Source organism: Primulina tabacum, chromosome 17, assembly GCF_025594145.1.
Source record: "Primulina tabacum isolate GXHZ01 chromosome 17, ASM2559414v2, whole genome shotgun sequence".
NCBI lineage: Eukaryota > Viridiplantae > Streptophyta > Magnoliopsida > Lamiales > Gesneriaceae > Primulina > Primulina tabacum.
Window position 1 is genome coordinate 12,866,547 of NC_134566.1, and position 16,422 is coordinate 12,882,968.

At 34.1% G+C, this 16,422-nt stretch overlaps 3 protein-coding genes across 4 annotated transcripts; 2 read left to right on the top strand and 1 right to left on the bottom strand.

Annotated features, from left to right (window-relative positions):
• Positions 1 to 55: 55 nt before the first annotated feature.
• Positions 56 to 3,632, top strand: LOC142530756 (metal-nicotianamine transporter YSL3-like). 2 transcript variants are annotated; one of them, XM_075636564.1, is made up of 8 exons: positions 56 to 336; positions 542 to 971; positions 1,155 to 1,327; positions 1,490 to 1,587; positions 1,731 to 1,865; positions 1,956 to 2,145; positions 2,233 to 2,350; positions 2,457 to 3,632. In XM_075636564.1, the coding sequence occupies exons 2-8, from the start codon at positions 623 to 625 to the stop codon at positions 3,389 to 3,391; spliced, it is 1,998 nt and encodes a 665-aa protein (XP_075492679.1). In that variant the 5' UTR covers positions 56 to 336; positions 542 to 622; the 3' UTR covers positions 3,392 to 3,632. The 2 variants fall into 2 exon arrangements, with proteins under 2 accessions (XP_075492679.1, XP_075492680.1); XM_075636565.1 differs by lacking the exon at positions 542 to 971 and having other exon boundaries at positions 64 to 336.
• A 2,341-nt stretch (positions 3,633 to 5,973) lies between these two features.
• LOC142530505 (protein S40-2-like) lies at positions 5,974 to 6,522 on the bottom strand. Its single transcript, XM_075636341.1, has one exon. The coding sequence runs from the start codon at positions 6,520 to 6,522 to the stop codon at positions 5,974 to 5,976; it is 549 nt and encodes a 182-aa protein (XP_075492456.1).
• A 7,632-nt stretch (positions 6,523 to 14,154) lies between these two features.
• LOC142530760 (cytochrome b5-like) lies at positions 14,155 to 15,988 on the top strand. The gene is made up of 4 exons (XM_075636568.1): positions 14,155 to 14,267; positions 14,363 to 14,458; positions 15,372 to 15,438; positions 15,530 to 15,988. The coding sequence occupies exons 2-4, from the start codon at positions 14,372 to 14,374 to the stop codon at positions 15,778 to 15,780; spliced, it is 405 nt and encodes a 134-aa protein (XP_075492683.1). The 5' UTR covers positions 14,155 to 14,267; positions 14,363 to 14,371; the 3' UTR covers positions 15,781 to 15,988.
• The last annotated feature ends 434 nt before the right edge of the window (positions 15,989 to 16,422 follow it).

Genomic DNA, 16,422 nt, shown 5'->3' on the forward strand with positions numbered 1-16,422 from the left:
GGCAGTCAAGAAAGGGAAGCTACCAAAACCAAAAATGTGAAAATTTTTCTGAATTTAAAACGGGATTCTATTTATTGCGGTTGGAGTACAATCAAAGTTAATGCCTTTTCGGGTCGTACTACCACTACCAAATGGTAGTACAGACAAGAGTCAAGATTGCCAGTATTTAATGGTTATAATTCTCTCGATTGTCAGATGCAGCAGGTTGGGAAAGAGAAAAAATCAAGTCGGTTTTCTGTTTAGGTGTCTAAAAATCCCTTTTTTTTTTGTTGGGTTTTTGGAGAAATTCGTTTTTGAGTGATCATCTGAATCCGAGGAACAAAAAACAACCGCTAGGTAATGTTGATTCTTCTCTCATGCATGAGATGAAATTTATTTACGTTGGTAATGTGTCTAAAAAAATCGTCTTTTTTGACATTCATATCAATTTAATTTTGACATTTGCCGAAGATTTTGTGAAAAAAGCAGGGAATGTGATAGAATTGTCAAAATCTGGGAAAGTGATAGAATTGTTTAATCTGATTTTTTTCCTTATTCTCAGCATATTTTAGTTTTCACAAGGCCGACAACTAATCGGATAATTGTTCAATAAAAGAAGGGAAAGTGATAGAATTGCTTCAATATGGTGAGCAGTGTCAATAGAGAAATGGAGAATGAAGATTTGGAAGAAACGAGAGGCCAGGCGGAGGAGATGAATAGGATTCCTCCATGGAATAAACAGATAACAATTCGAGGAATTGTGGCTAGTTTAGTGATTGGGATTATTTACAGTATCATAGTAATGAAGCTCAATCTCACGACTGGACTTGTACCAAATCTCAATGTATCAGCCGCACTTCTTGCTTTTGTGTTTGTAAGAACATGGACAAAAATTCTTCAGAAGGCCAACTTCGTCACTACTCCGTTTACTAAACAAGAAAATACAACCATTCAGACTTGTGCTGTGGCTTGCTATAGTATTGCATTAGGAGGTTGGAAACTCAAAATCTTGATTAGTTTTGATTTTCTAGGACAATGTGATTTCTTTGTGGCAGAGGCGGATCCATTTTATTGGATGCTTCAGGGGGTGAAACTTGTTTTATAAAATACGATTACATAAAATTTCAAAACATTATGATGTTGAGCTTTGTTTTGTTTGGTTATGGTTTAATCAGGTGGCTTTGGATCTTATCTTCTTGGATTGGACAAAAAGACACTTGTGAAGGCTGGAGTTGATACAGAAGGGAATCCCACTGGGAGTTATAAAGAGCCTAAGCTTGATTGGATGATTGGATTTCTTTTTGTTGTTAGCTTTGTGGGGTTGTTTGCCTTGGTTCCTCTACGAAAGGTATGCTCATAATTGCGTCATGTGATTTTTCGCCCCACCCGTTCGAAATTATTGAAACCTCCATTGCGTAGAATGACTTTATTTTGTTGTTTTCTTTGCCATCTTTAAAGTCCTCATTCATACATTTCTCTGATTGATTGTGCTTGTGATTATAATTGGCAGGTTATGATATTAGATTATAAATTACCTTACCCAAGTGGAACTGCAACCGCTGTTCTTATAAATGGATTTCACACTACTAAAGGAGACAAGACGGCAAAGTAAGCAAAGTTTAAATCCTTCCATTATGGATACAGATGGAGTCGAGATTTTGTATGGAAGAGTTGCAAGTAAAGTTTCATGGGAATTTTTGTTATTTTCTCGTGGGGATTGAAGAGAATGACTCTACTCTTTCAAATTTCAGGAAACAGGTTCGCGGATTCATGAAGTTCTTCTCACTTAGTTTCATATGGAGTTTCTTTCAGTGGTTTTTTTCTGGTGGGGAAAATTGCGGATTTGTCAATTTCCCTACGTTCGGATTGAAATCTTGGAAACAAACGTACATACAAAACACTTTCTTTGTAAGTTTACGTTTTAATATACACCAATTCTTCAACCAGAGGTGATACGATTTTTATTTTTTTGGCAGATTTTACTTTGATTTCAGCATGACGTATGTAGGAGCTGGAATGATTTGCTCCCACCTTGTGAACTTTTCTTTGCTTCTTGGAGCTGTGATTTCTTGGGGTGTAATATGGCCATTGATAAGCGAAAAGAACGGAGAATGGTACCCTCAAAACATCAAGGAAAGTAGCATGAAGAGTTTAAATGGTTACAAGGTTAGTTCAGAAGAAATCTTTACTTGATGGATGATTTATTTTTCCTTGATTCAGAAAATGAAATGAATAATTTGCACTTTTACGCAGGTCTTCATTTCTATCGCTCTTATTTTAGGTGATGGTCTCTACAATTTTCTCAAGACGCTGTTGTTTACTGTCAGAAGCATGCATGCTGCATTCAAGAAGAAGAATGCGGTTATATCAGGCAAGCTGCTAAGACTATGGTTTATTCTAAAATCTCAGGAGAGGATTTGAAGTTGCAAGTATTTTAAAATTTTATTGCACTGAAATAAATATGTTTCTTGCATCAGTTTCAGACAAGAAAGACGAACCATTGGACGATCTGCGAAGAAATGAAGTATTCATAAGAGAAAACATTCCTATATGGATAGCATGTGTCGGTTACATGCTCTTCTCTGTAATTTCTGTAATTGTGGTCCCAATAATGTTTCCTCAGCTCAAGTGGTACTATGTTGTTGTGGCCTATATTCTTGCACCGTGTCTAAGCTTCTGCAATGCCTATGGTGCTGGTTTAACTGACATGAATATGGCTTATAATTATGGGAAAGTGGCTCTCTTCGTTCTTGCAGCCTTAGCCGGGGAAGACAATGGAGTAGTTGCAGGACTCATCGGATGCGGCCTAATCAAATCCATTGCTTCCATATCCTCGGACTTGATGCATGATTTGAAAACGGGGCATCTCACCTTAACATCCCCTCGATCCATGATTCTTAGTCAAGGTATTGGGACTGCCATTGGGTGTGTGGTGGCTCCTCTCTCATTCTTCCTCTTTTACACGGCCTTTGACGTGGGGAATCCCAATGGTGAATATAAGGCTCCTTATGCACTTGTATACCGAAACATGGCGATTCTCGGAGTGGAGGGCTTCTCTGCTCTGCCTCAACACTGCTTGCAACTCTGTTATGGGTTTTTTGCGTTTGCAGTGTTGACTAATCTGTTGAGAGATATAATACCCTATAAGTTCGGAAAATGGGTTCCTCTTCCTATGGCTATGGCGGTGCCATTTCTTGTGGGGGGTTATTTTGCCATTGATATGTGTGTCGGGAGTTTGGTTGTCTGTGTTTGGCGTAAGGTTGACAGAAGGAAGGCTGGTTTGATGGTGCCAGCAGTGGCTTCAGGTTTGATTTGTGGCGATGGGTTGTGGATTCTTCCGTCATCAATACTTGCTTTAGCTAAGGTTCATCCTCCAATCTGTATGAACTTCTTGCCTGGAAAGAGCTCATGAGAAATCAGTAAAATTGAGAAGTGCATAGCGTAATAATTGAGATGGGAATACCGAACAATTTTGGCAATCATAGAGATTAAGTTGGATAGCAAATTATATTTATCAGATATAAGAATAATTTTAGTTGTGCTGGTAACTAGTGTTGCAAGCTGTTGGAGCTGCTAGTAAGGTGTAAGCGGCTGTCTCAAACTAAAATAATTAATACATAGGAACATATGCTCCTCGAGTTATTCAACCTCGATTTATCTGTGTTAAATAATATTATTTCTTATAAATATTTATTTTATTACTATTTAAGGGCGTTGTAACTACATTCAACTCAAGTTCGACTGATTCATGATGGAAGTCAAGTATTTTACGCTCAAGTATGGACCTTGTCAAGCTAAGCAACTTGACCCAAGTTCGGTGCCATTTGAATGCTAATCAAGCCCAACCTAGCTTAATTACAACCTTATTAGCCGAAAAGAAAGAAAGAGCAGCAAGACTTCTCTAAAATAGTGTTTCATCTTGAATTTCAGATATCAATTTATAAAGATTCAAGGATGGATAGAGAAACAAGAAAATTCACGACTAAAAGGACCTTCAAATCAGACAAACTTCTTATTTAGGTACTCGGCAGATACGAGTAGTCCCGATCAACTGGTGTGTCATTCTAAAAAAACTACTTCCAAGTTCCAAGCAAGGCAAAACATGTTATGATAGACATGGCACGTGTGATAGAAATCACACTTCCAAGTTCCAAAAACCTAGGTAAACAAGTTAGGATCGATTATGTATAATCAAAAGCCTTGAAATGTAACAAGGATGTAACAAAACATGAGTGCAACTAATTGATCTGGAACAGCACTGATAATGCCACTAAGAAGCACGTTAAGTTCATCAAAACATAACACAACAGGCATGAAAGACATGAAAATTTTGAAGGGAGAGAAAAAGGCATGGTAGGAGGACATTGAAGATAGAAAAGGAAGAAAAGGAAAGAACAACAATAAAGGATTAACCACAGGTATTTCTCCACATCTGATAGATTCTCCGCTTTATCCTTTAGTCTAGGTGCATCCCCGTCAGCAACAACTAACTTTCAGACTGAAAATCCTAAGATACATCGCAACCAGTGAAAAGTAAAAGCACCTAGAGGATTCCACGACGATAGTTATGTCTGATCAATGAAAAAGTAAATGAGAACCCCATGTCCTGACAGATGTTATCTGCTCTAAGTGTTGCAGCATAGAACCACACTTGTTGTCAGTTTTCTAAAATGCATCTCTGTCCCACTCTAGATTCAACTATATCAGTATAATAGTGTCATTTTCAGAATAAAACCCTTTTTCCAATGAAAATAACACCCAACTACATACAAGATACAATGAAATAATAAGAGTGAGTAGGTAAAAGAACGACCAAAACCACATTACAACATTCTTCGTATAAATTCTCAGACAGCACGGCAAGGCATTTCTTGAACTATGAATCCGACAATTCGCATTATCCAAGAACATCAAACAGACAGAGTCTTCCCAACTGATGCATATCATCATGCGAAAGTAATAGCAGAAGAATATTTAGTTCATTACGTCAAGGTATAAGTACATAATTTCTCTGTATATAACATGCCAAAATGAATTTAAGCAAATGACTGAACCTTAGTTTAGTCTATAAAACTGAATACACGCGCTCACTTCAACGATAAGACGTCCAATGCCAATGGTCCAAGGAATCCACTAGAGATATTGTATCCAAAGCCATATTAAGTGGTTTGGAGGTTAGATCATGGGGAATCAAACAATCCGCACCTCATATCTTCGGACAAAATCTCAGAAACAGATTTCATATACTGCCATGCTTAGCGCAGCGAGTGCTTGTAAGCTGACATGAATGATCGTTCTACATCAACACCACTGACACGCGCACGTGTTTTTATTTCTGTAAACAAGATTGCTGGCCATGCACTCGCTTTAATTTTATAAACAAGATATCTCACCCTGGCTCACATGCGATTCAACAAAATGACCTTTTTCCTCAATCTTGGAGGTGCTGTTGAATCTCAAGTTAACAAATCAGGAGTCAATCTAAGAGATAACTTTAATATCTACATAGCAATAGAGAACCACAAAGACATGAACTTTCTGCAGTAGAAGGCTAGATCAAGCGAAACATAAAGTATCTTTGATCCTTTGAGGCTACACCAGGCTCCAAGTGCAAGAATATAAGCTTAAGATACCACCGAGTACGGTAGGGTAGCTAAAAAAATTGTTAGTGACAAAATATAACTTCTTGACATCAAGGAAGTGAACATTCATGGAACTCAAATCCAGCTCTGGTTCACAATAATGGCTCCTTATTTCGGAAATAATGAAAAAGATATACATGTTTGCACAGAAATAGCAATTATTTCGATTCTATGGCAAAGGCCATATCATACTACACCTTTTTTTCCCAAACATGATCAATTTAATTTCACCCAATCACCATGATCAAGACCGAAAGAAGAAGGAAAAAAAAGGAGAAACATAAATTACAACAAAGGGAGACTCAGTACTAATATTACTCCTTGGCCATCTTTCAAAATTTCTTTCGATCAATCAATCAATGAAACCTGTTTTCCGAAACACCGCATTTCGAACGCGGCGTAAGTCCCTTCCCTTCAGCGTCCTCCCCACGCCTTCGAAAACCGAGAAAGTCACGTGCGATCGCGCCACGATCACGTGAGGCGGCACCATTTTCTCATCTTCCTCCTCCTCCACCTCATCTAACCTCTTCAGATAACCATCACCGTCATTAATTTCATTAAAGTTGCCGTGAAACTGCTTCGGCCAGACGGGGATATTAACCGGAGCCGACTGGTGGAATTTCACCTGAACATTCTCCGACCTCGGCGACGCTGGGATTATCTTCGATTGGCTGCTGAAAAGGCGGAGTTGGTCGTTGCCAAGCACGGCCGAAAGACCGGATTGAGGAGTACTAAAGCGATTGTGGCGGCGGCGATCGTGCATGAACGGCGGAGAAGGGGAGGTTGAATCGGGGGACGAGAGGAAGGACCAAACGACGTCACTTTCATAAAGCTCGAGCGGAGGTTGTTGGAGGAAGTCGCCGGAGGATGAGCGGGTGGCGCCGGCGATCAACTCCACCATGGTTTCCACCAGCAATATATGAATGAAAATTCTATATTATTAGTTATTATATAGAGGAGAGGAGAGGAGATGGGTGGAGTGGAGTGGAGCTAACGCCTGATTGGAAGATGCCCATTACCAAGACCACACGAGGACGGGTTTATTACAATTTTTATATTCAATATTTTATATTTAGAATTTTGTTTAGGATGAACTATAACTTATCGATTATGTTCTTTTTTCTAAAAAAAACAAAGAAAATGATATTTCTAATTTTTAAAGAAAAGAAAACCTTATCAAAGAAATAAACAAAAAAATAGAGTCAAAGTTTCCCAATTTTTATTAATTTCTTTTAACTAATTATTATAAATATATTTTGTTCACTGTTTTGATAGTTTGTATTTATCATAGTTTTTGTAATACTATAATTTATAAATTCATATATTTTCCTACTTTTTAAATTTATTTGTTGATATTTTTTTGAAGGTATTATTTGTTTATATTTCACTTAAAATTAATGTTCCATATTTCAAATGTCGCATTCAAGCCGTTCAATTTGTTATTATTATTTTAAGTTGTTTGTTATTTGATAATTTTCTTAATATAAAATTTCACATCAAAATATTTTTTTTACATAAAAGAAATGGATTGAATTAGTCATCATATAACTCTTTCATGTCACCTTTCACATAATTAAAGCACAACACATTATTAAATTTTCAGTTTCATATGATCACAAAAGTGTCCCTCCAAACAAATTATATAATTCAGCTCATACTCAAAAATATTATTTTACTTGTGAAAATAGGATGTATTGTATGTTTTATTATAGGCAGAAAATCATATAATCAATAAAAAAATATTAATCAAACAAGTGACATTTTTAATGATTAATTGAGTTGGTAACATTAAGGGTAAATTGGCAATAACTCCTCATTCTCAAATTTCAATTTATTTTAACTTTTAACTCATGAAATTTTTGTTTGAGCTCCCTGTTTACATAAATATTTTCAAGATTTACAGCTTATATACCATAATTTATATTATATATATATAGAGCTTATCGTCAGGTCTTATCCACCGGGTTTTACAAACTGTTCATCATGGCACAACCACACAACAGTACTTAGCATAACCATGTATTGTTTCCTACATCAAGATGTATAGTGAAGAAGTTTAATTTTTGAAATAGTACATGAGAGAGACAGTAAGCCTTGATTTTTTATTCAAACATACAACATATTATGACCTAGTAATCTCATGTAGAGGAGTAGAAACTTATTTAGCTACTTATAGTGGTTGGAATTACAACACACGTAAATTAAAAATATTACAAACTTTATTTTGAACAAAAAAATGAAGATGTTGAATTATATCTTCGTCTTTCTTATGTCTTGATATATAGAAGTCTTGGTGGTTTAATCAGGAGTTCAAACTTGTGAATTGCATTGTCACTTGTGGCCGACAGAATCTTTTAGTTGGTCTACCACTAGTTAGTAATATGTCATGTTGTGGTGGTTGAGTGGTTCATCCTTCAATAATGGAGTTTGTTGGATCACATATCTTCTCTTCCTTTGTCGAAGAATCTTTTACTTTTGTAGGGTCCCTTTCCCGTGGAAAACCTGATTTGTGTGGACCTTCATCACTTGAAGTTGTCTCTACAATATGTTTTCGGTCAGATCTAGGCCGAAAACCTTTCCTGAATTTTGGCTCTTTTTGGTTTGGGAGATTCCTTCTGATCATCTTTTCACATGAGCCATATTGCAAAATTTTCAACGAGTTTCTTCACTCACTAATAGCTTGTTGTTTCACATAAAATTTCTTTTCTTTTCAAATATTTCTTCTGTTAATCTTGAAGTTTTTTCTGTCATGATATTTAACAGAAAAGATACATTTACAAAATTTTGACAAAGCTTAGATAATTTGATTTTGTCTATTTCTATGACATAGACTCATAATCCTCATGCTCGTTTAGTGGAGATGTAATCTTCAGAGAGTGATGAAACAAGAGGTTTTCATCATCTAAAGGACCCTTAATGATCGTTTGAATGTTCATGTATGTTATTCTCAACTTGATGAAGTAAAAGGCTTCATGTGATCCTTTTATAGCTGGTTCTGGTGTTGCGGTAAAAAAATAAAGTTCCATAATATCTCCTCTTGACAAATAATCATTATCTGCACATGTTTCATGAACAACTTCTTGTATATATTATGGTAGTGCTGAGATTTCTAAGAAGTTGTGTGATTGAGTATAAACTGAGGCAAGAGGCTCAAATTCATATCATGCTTTTAACTCCTTGGGATAAGAATTTGGTTTTATCCATCATGTGTATTATCAAATTTTAAGGAAAATTTCTTTGCAAATAAAAATAATGGTAATTTTTCAAAAGTCTTTTTTATTGCATAAAATTCATTTTTGTTGATATGATATCGTATGACTTCTGCATCTGAGAATAGCCCACAACAATATATACATGATTGTTCTCCGTCTGATGTGAAATTTGTAAGAACTAATACTCCTCAATGATCACTGTCATATGTAAATAATGTCAGATAATCTTCATCTTGATAAATAACTATTTTTGGAAGATTTTTACAAATTTCTTTTAGTTAGCTAATTCCATTTGTGTGCTCTTCTGTACATATAAATCTTGCATCTTTTTTCAGTAATGAACTAAATATTTTTCTGTGTTTTGCTAGGTTCTTAATGATCATTCCAGCAAAGTTAACGATCCACTTTGAAGTTATTTTTCTTTTTAAGTTCATCTGCAAATTTCTGCACATTTTCCATTATATATTCTTGCAGAATTATTTCTGACTAATTTATTCATATTCTAAGGAATTCAATCTTTCTTGTAGCAATAACTATCTTTTTTTCAGATATGATTGATCTTTCTCTTTTTTTTTTACAAACCTTAGATAAAATCTATAAATATTTAATATCTTCGTTCATATTTTTCGATGTTATTAAAACATCATCAATATAAACGAACATAAAATTAAAATAATCTTAAAATATATTATTTATTTTTCTTTGAAATATCTGAAGTGCATTTAGCAAACCCATAGGTAATACTTCTCAAATATAATGACCTTGCGGTGTAGAAGAAACTGTGAATTTTTTAGTTTTTTCCTTCATCTTAATCTGATAAAATCCAGACATACAATCGAATTTAGGAAATATTTTGGCGTTACATATACAATTGATTAAATGTTCTCTATTAGGTATAAAATACCCATCAAAATCCATAATTTTACTAATTTCTTGATAATTAATTAATAATCTGGTTTGTTCTTTTTTGTTACCAGAAATCATGGATTGCTATATGATGATATTTATGTTTTGATTAAACCAAGTTCTAAATGTTCTTTGATAATAATCTGCATATCTTTTTGATCATTTATGTTCATCGGGATATGTTTAAATCTGACGAACTCATATTCTATGTCTTTCTTAATTTTAAGGCTGGCTTGGAGTTGGTTTTTGTCTCATCATGCCAAGAGATCTTCACTATAATTTTCTTTGATCTTTTCTTAGCATCTTCTAGGGATACTTTTCTTTCGAACTCATCATCTTTCTAGCGTAAAGCTATTTCGAGGAATTTTACTTATTATGGTTGGAGGTTTTGATCTGCAGTTAATTGAAACATTGTTTCTCGAAACATCTATAATATTTTATTTTTTAATTGATAAATTTTTCTTTATCACCAAGCTTGCTGCAAAACTGGATTGAAAATTTTCTGTAAAATGTCTTTCTTAATCTCTGCACTATGAATTTGTGACAACATGGTGTTGTGAACACTAATCTTCTACTCTCATTTTTTTGTGTATAGGATCTAAACATTTGCAAGAAATTATTTCCTAGAAGAATGTCTGCTCGTGTATCATGAAAATAAATTAGTGGTGTTTTCATCTTGTACCAATGTGTTTGTCCAGCACCTCCGATTAATATTTATATCATCTTAATCCCTTTACGTAAAATTAAGATTCAATTGGATAAATCTCATCTAGTAATCTGAGGTAGTTCTTCTTTCAATTATTTTGAAAACACTCATCTTTTTGTTGTATAAATTCCGGCTCTTGAATCAATATAAGCAACAATATATTCTGCTTTAAATTGTTCATGCAACATTCCTACTGGGATGTATATCTCTTGGTCATTGGATTTTCCACATTTTATTCTCTGCCATGATTTTCATTCTATTATCTAGATTTTTCCAAGTTTTGTGTTCCTCAATAAATTCTAGCCCAAGAACCAATTGATATGTTTCATTTCCCGGTATTCCTTTAATATGAACTTTCAATTCATCAATATTGATAATTCATTGGTAAGTTTCTATTATAGGTTGTTCTAGATAGTATATTGTATCAAATGTAAATTGATTTTTTTGTCTTGTATAATCAAATACTATTTTGACTTCTTTCCACCTTTTTGGACATCTAAATTTTCTTATTATCGAAAAGATTATTAATACTCGTTGTGTTTACTGGACATGTGTTTTTCCACACCTGTGTCTTATTATTTTATCTCTTTGAAAAGATAGTTTTCTTGATTTCAGTTTAAGACTTTGATTCCTTTGTAGAATCAGTTTGTCTTGTATCTGAATATACGTTTCTTGTATTAAAGAAAACTAGATTCTCTCTTGATAAATTGTCTGAGCAACTTTTCCAAAAATTTCTGATATTTCTATAAACTCGTTTATAATAAACAATTATGAGTGATGTATATTAGATAGAGCATATGAAATTTGATAGGTAACAAAATATGTTCTATTACCCTCTTTTATCAACATCTTTTCTTTGAAAAACTCGGCTGAAATCTCGAATCTGTCAGGTTGTAGGCAATCTTGGGTAAATTACTCTTAATAATTTTTCCTGCACATAAATTCCTTGAGATTGTTACCAGTATTAAATCTTTAAATTAAAATTACTCATTAGTTTATCACATACAACAATGTCAATGGATGATTCTATTCCTTCTTTAAAAGTAGTTTTTATCATAATCTAGAATGCTCCGATATGAATGCAGGACATGGTTCATGCTAATTGTATCTTTATTTTTTGCAATTCTTACTTAATTTCTCCAGAAAGAATTAATTGCATCTCCATCCAGTTTTTTTAAGTTCCATTGAGATTGTTATTTTTCTTCTGGAAACTTTAAAAATTAGATGACATTTTATGTTTTTTCGGCCAAGGTTTCCTAAGAACTTTTTTACCTGTCATGCATAGAATCCTTAACATCTCTGTAGGCTAGGATTTTCCCTCGTGATCTTTTGGACCATGTCATGAAATATTGTTGTTTGGCTAAAGAAACCAACCAAGTCTTCATGTGTTTCGTGTCAGATTCTGATTTTGTTCCATAAGATTCTTCTTGACTCAAGATTTCTTTTTCTTCTTCTTCATATATACTCTCGTGTGAAGGAATATCTTCAAACTGGTGTACTTGTATTGTACCTTGGTAATAAACCGATTCTTCAATATCTGGAGTTGGTTCAAAATATTTTATCTCTTTTCTGTATTTTTCTGGACATTTGATCGAAATATGACTTCTTGCTCCACATGTCCAGCAATTACAATTTTTAAAACTTTCATTAGCTCGGGTTTGAGCTCTTCTGAAAGTTTTCTTTGTTGGTGTACGCCTCTTGCTTAGATGAGTTCTATGCTTGAGACATCTTATTTCTTGATGGTCCAGTTATTTGTCTAGATTTTTAAGATCTGAATTTTTCTCTAGACCACGCTGTTGTTGGTTTCCAAGAACTACTTCCACTTATTCCCCTCATGGCATAAAGATGAGTTCTAAAGTCCTTTCTTTTCAGGCTTTGTGGTTTACTTCCAATGATTGTTGGAAGATCGTTTTCTTTACAACATAAATGGATACGTTTATTAATACCCCTTAATTGTTTGTAATTATTTTGTAATGCTTCATATAACATCATTATGTCAATTTTTCGTTGAGAAAAGAGATCATTCATGCCAAAGTATCTGGATTCTCAGGGACGTATTCCCAAATTAACATTTCTCTCGAGGGACTTGACATTTTACAAAGAAAAGTTGTATTGTTATATTTTCTTCAACCCTTAAATTGCATCTATATTTAGTGAATTACATAATATATTCATCTAGCAAACAGATGTGATGTATTTCAAGACTATACATAGCTTGAGTATATTTATTTTTCTTCTATGTGTCTTGACTATTAAAATAGTCTACCACTATAAATTGCTACTTTAAATAGGGTAGTTGTACTCCCAGCTACATCACTAAGAGATTCTCCGGCTATGACTGACTCTTTGATTTCTACCGAAGTCATGTCCCAAGAGATTTTAACTAATCCCATCAGACTCATTTATAAAAGTTTAATGAATCATTCTTTGTTGATATCAAATGTGTCTGCTGCGATTCTCATAGCTGATATCCAGTCATCTATTAGATCTTCTCTATTTTTGAAATCCAGTACATCAAAGTTAAGCATGACCCCATAAAAATGTATTGCTTCTGAAACAGACTTCTAACAGGGTGTCTGGTGTAAGGGAATTTGATTTTTTCTTGATCTTGTTTCCGATGGGTTTGCTTCTCCACCTACTTGAATATCTGTTTGGGGTTCTCTCATATTTATATTATGAGATCTTTTATTTTTCCTTGATGGTTCATGGGAAGATGATCAAGTTATCGAGGGAGGTTCGCCATTTATTGCACTCATCTTCAGATCTGTGACTTTGATATTCGCAAAAGACTCTGTGCGATGTCTTGAAGACCTTCTAGACCAATCTTTTCTATGTTTTCATCAGCTTAATTTCTTTTATGAGACAATTTAATCAGATTGATCATTTTTTCGTCGGTTAAAGGTTTTGGCATTATCTTGGTCTTCCCTCTTTGGTGTAATAAGGGTTCAGTACCAAAAGATGGTGCTAATCTTCCTTCCGATATCCTTATACTAGAACTTGGTTGTTGTTTTAGAGTTTGGATTCTTGTTTGAATATCATTTAATGTTTCAAAAAAAATTTCTTGTTTTTCAAGGATTTCCTCAATTTTATGTGGTACATACTATAGTTGATTGTTATAGTTTCGTACCATCTTTTGGATCTCTCTAAGATCTTCGGAGAGTTTAGAGGAACCCGATACTATTTGTAGGATCCTATTATTTTCAATCATAAGTTTACCTTAAAATTCTATTGTGTTTTTATTTGCTCCTTATGTCTAACATTGGTTAGCTAATCTTGTAAATATTTCAAAGTATTGGAATAATTTCTATAAATATTTGATTTCGAACATAAGTTCGGATCCATAATTTTTTTAGAAAATCTTATCTTCAAACATTTTATTACACAGTAATAATGATATTGTATATTTGAAATAATTTTACTCCGACTCTGATAACATTTCTGGTCCAGTAAAACAACTAAGGATATTTTTGACATGGCTGGGAAGTTTAATCAAAATTTTTATGGTATAAAGAGTGAAAAACAATCTGAATTTTGATATGGAGATTTATCTTCAATTTTCTTTAATATTAATAATTAATAAAATGATAAATGTAAGTCAACTCCTGTAGACAAATAAAAATAAGTCAAACAGAACTTTCTGGAAGTAAGCGTACTTCAAGTTTTCTGGGGTCCAAGCATAAGGAAATGGGTCACACTCTGTAATTTTTATCAATTTGAAGACTAAAACAGTCATTTCACAAATATGATGATTCTGGATCTGGATATACAAAAATAAAAACTTCGATTCCGTCGAAACAAAGTTGAGAAAATTCAGATTCTGTGGTAAGCAAGCCTTTTTTTTTTTTTTTTTCAATCGAACTCTGTAGATTTGGGTATTTTATATCGAAATGTGTTTGATCAATGGTTCTTTTTTGAAGGGAAGGGAAATGGGGTCAGATCTGAAAGTTCGCTCATTTGAGGAGGTTTCGAGCCATAACAAGATTAAGGATTGCTGGCTAATTATTAATGGGAAGGTCAGATATCTTCTTGTTTGTGCTATTGCCCTGTCGCTGTAATGGATGCTTATCTACCGACCTGAGATCTTGTCTTGATCTATGTTTTGTTTTGTTGTTGAGCTCAACTGATGAAAATTTTTTGTAATTTGAATTGATGAGCTCTCGGCTTTGGACTGAGAAGTTTGATGATGATTTTGGGTGTGATCCTGTTAGCCCATGTATGTGAATTATTTCTTGTTCACTATGTTTTGTACTAGTGTTGAGTATTATGGAGATCTATTTATGGGTTAAGTAGTTTTTTGTAGCTATGATTTCTGTATTGAAATTAACACAAGCTTTTCAGTTGACTCTCTTTCATTTGCATGGTTTGCCAGTAGTTAGATGTTTATGTATGTCGCCGTTGCATCGTGTAGTTCGAAATTTCTTATCGAGGTTTTTGCTTTGTACTTGGAAAAACATGGGTGTGAGTTAGGATCTTGTCCCTCTTGTTGCAGAGGCTTGAGAAGAATGCCGCGTGTAGATATCAAATATTTGGTGAAAACATCCAAATACATTTATTTGAAACTAATACCCCACCTCAAGAGTTCTCCTTGAAGGCCTATCTGTGAATTACTTTGCTTGCATAAGTTGTTCCAATTGCACAGCATTTAATTACGTTGTTTATATCCACTTGGTCGGTTCTAATTATGATTATTTACTTTAACTGGTTAAACAATTCCATCTCTGGATTGTAATCTGTGCATGCACCTAAATTCTTGTCTGTTGAAAAGCTCTACTTTCTGTTATTTCGAACTAGAAAGGACATGGAAATCGGAATACGTCCCACCTGTTTTAAGAAAGAAACAATACAGCTGCATAATAGTTTTTCTGTGCCATTTTGTTTGGTTCTCTTGGAGCTTCCTTGTAATATGCTTGTTTGATTATCTGTCAGGTTTATGATGTAACCCCATTCATGGATGATCATCCTGGAGGTGACGAAGTTCTGCTATCAGCAACAGGTCATGTAGCCATTACAATACCATTCCTTGTTCATCATAGGTATCATGCAAAACCACATACTAATTCAATAAATTTGTTGGCAATCTCCAGGGAAAGATGCAACCAATGACTTTGAAGACGTTGGACACAGTGATTCCGCTAGGGAAATGATGGACAAATATTACATTGGGGAGGTAGACATGTCAACCATTCCCCTGAAACACGCATATGTCCCTCCAACACAAGCCCCGTACAATCCGGACAAGACTTCCGAGTTTGTGATTAAGATCTTGCAGTTCCTTGTGCCTCTCTTGATACTGGGCTTGGCCTTTGCTGTCCGTCATTACGCCAAAGAGAAATGATAGCATAAAATTCAAATTTACCGGTTGCCTTGTTCTATTTTCGGACCTTCTGTGGGTGTTGAACGAAGAAAACTACCCTCCACAGAGCTTGAGCGTACTCAAGTTTGGAACGAAGTACTTGTCTGGTCCATCGTAGTCCACTTTAAAGCTCTTTTGCATCTGATTATATTTATGAGTTTTTTCCCATGGCATTTCTACTTTTTTTTTTGTTTAGCTTATAATTTCAATTTTAGCTTTTTGTAGTACTTTTCCTACATCCAAGATAATATACCTGGATCACAAACATAGAGCTCCTATATTAATCGCATAAAACCCACCCACATGAACGACAGCGACCCCGTTGCATAATCCCAATAGCATTATCTTGTCGTATCGAATTGCTTTGATATGAATTGGTTTCGATTATTAAGAATATGAACCAAACCGAAATTTATTATTTTGTTTTTGACGGCAAGAACATTTCACATTTAAAAACAAAATAATTTACATAAACCAGAAAATTTAAATTATTTACATATACAAAAGATTCTAATGTTCTGTTTGGTAGGAGGATAAAATAAACTAATGATTAGTATGTAAATGATAAAAAAAATGATTATGAAAGAAATGTAATATATGATATAAAATAGTATTATATTTGGT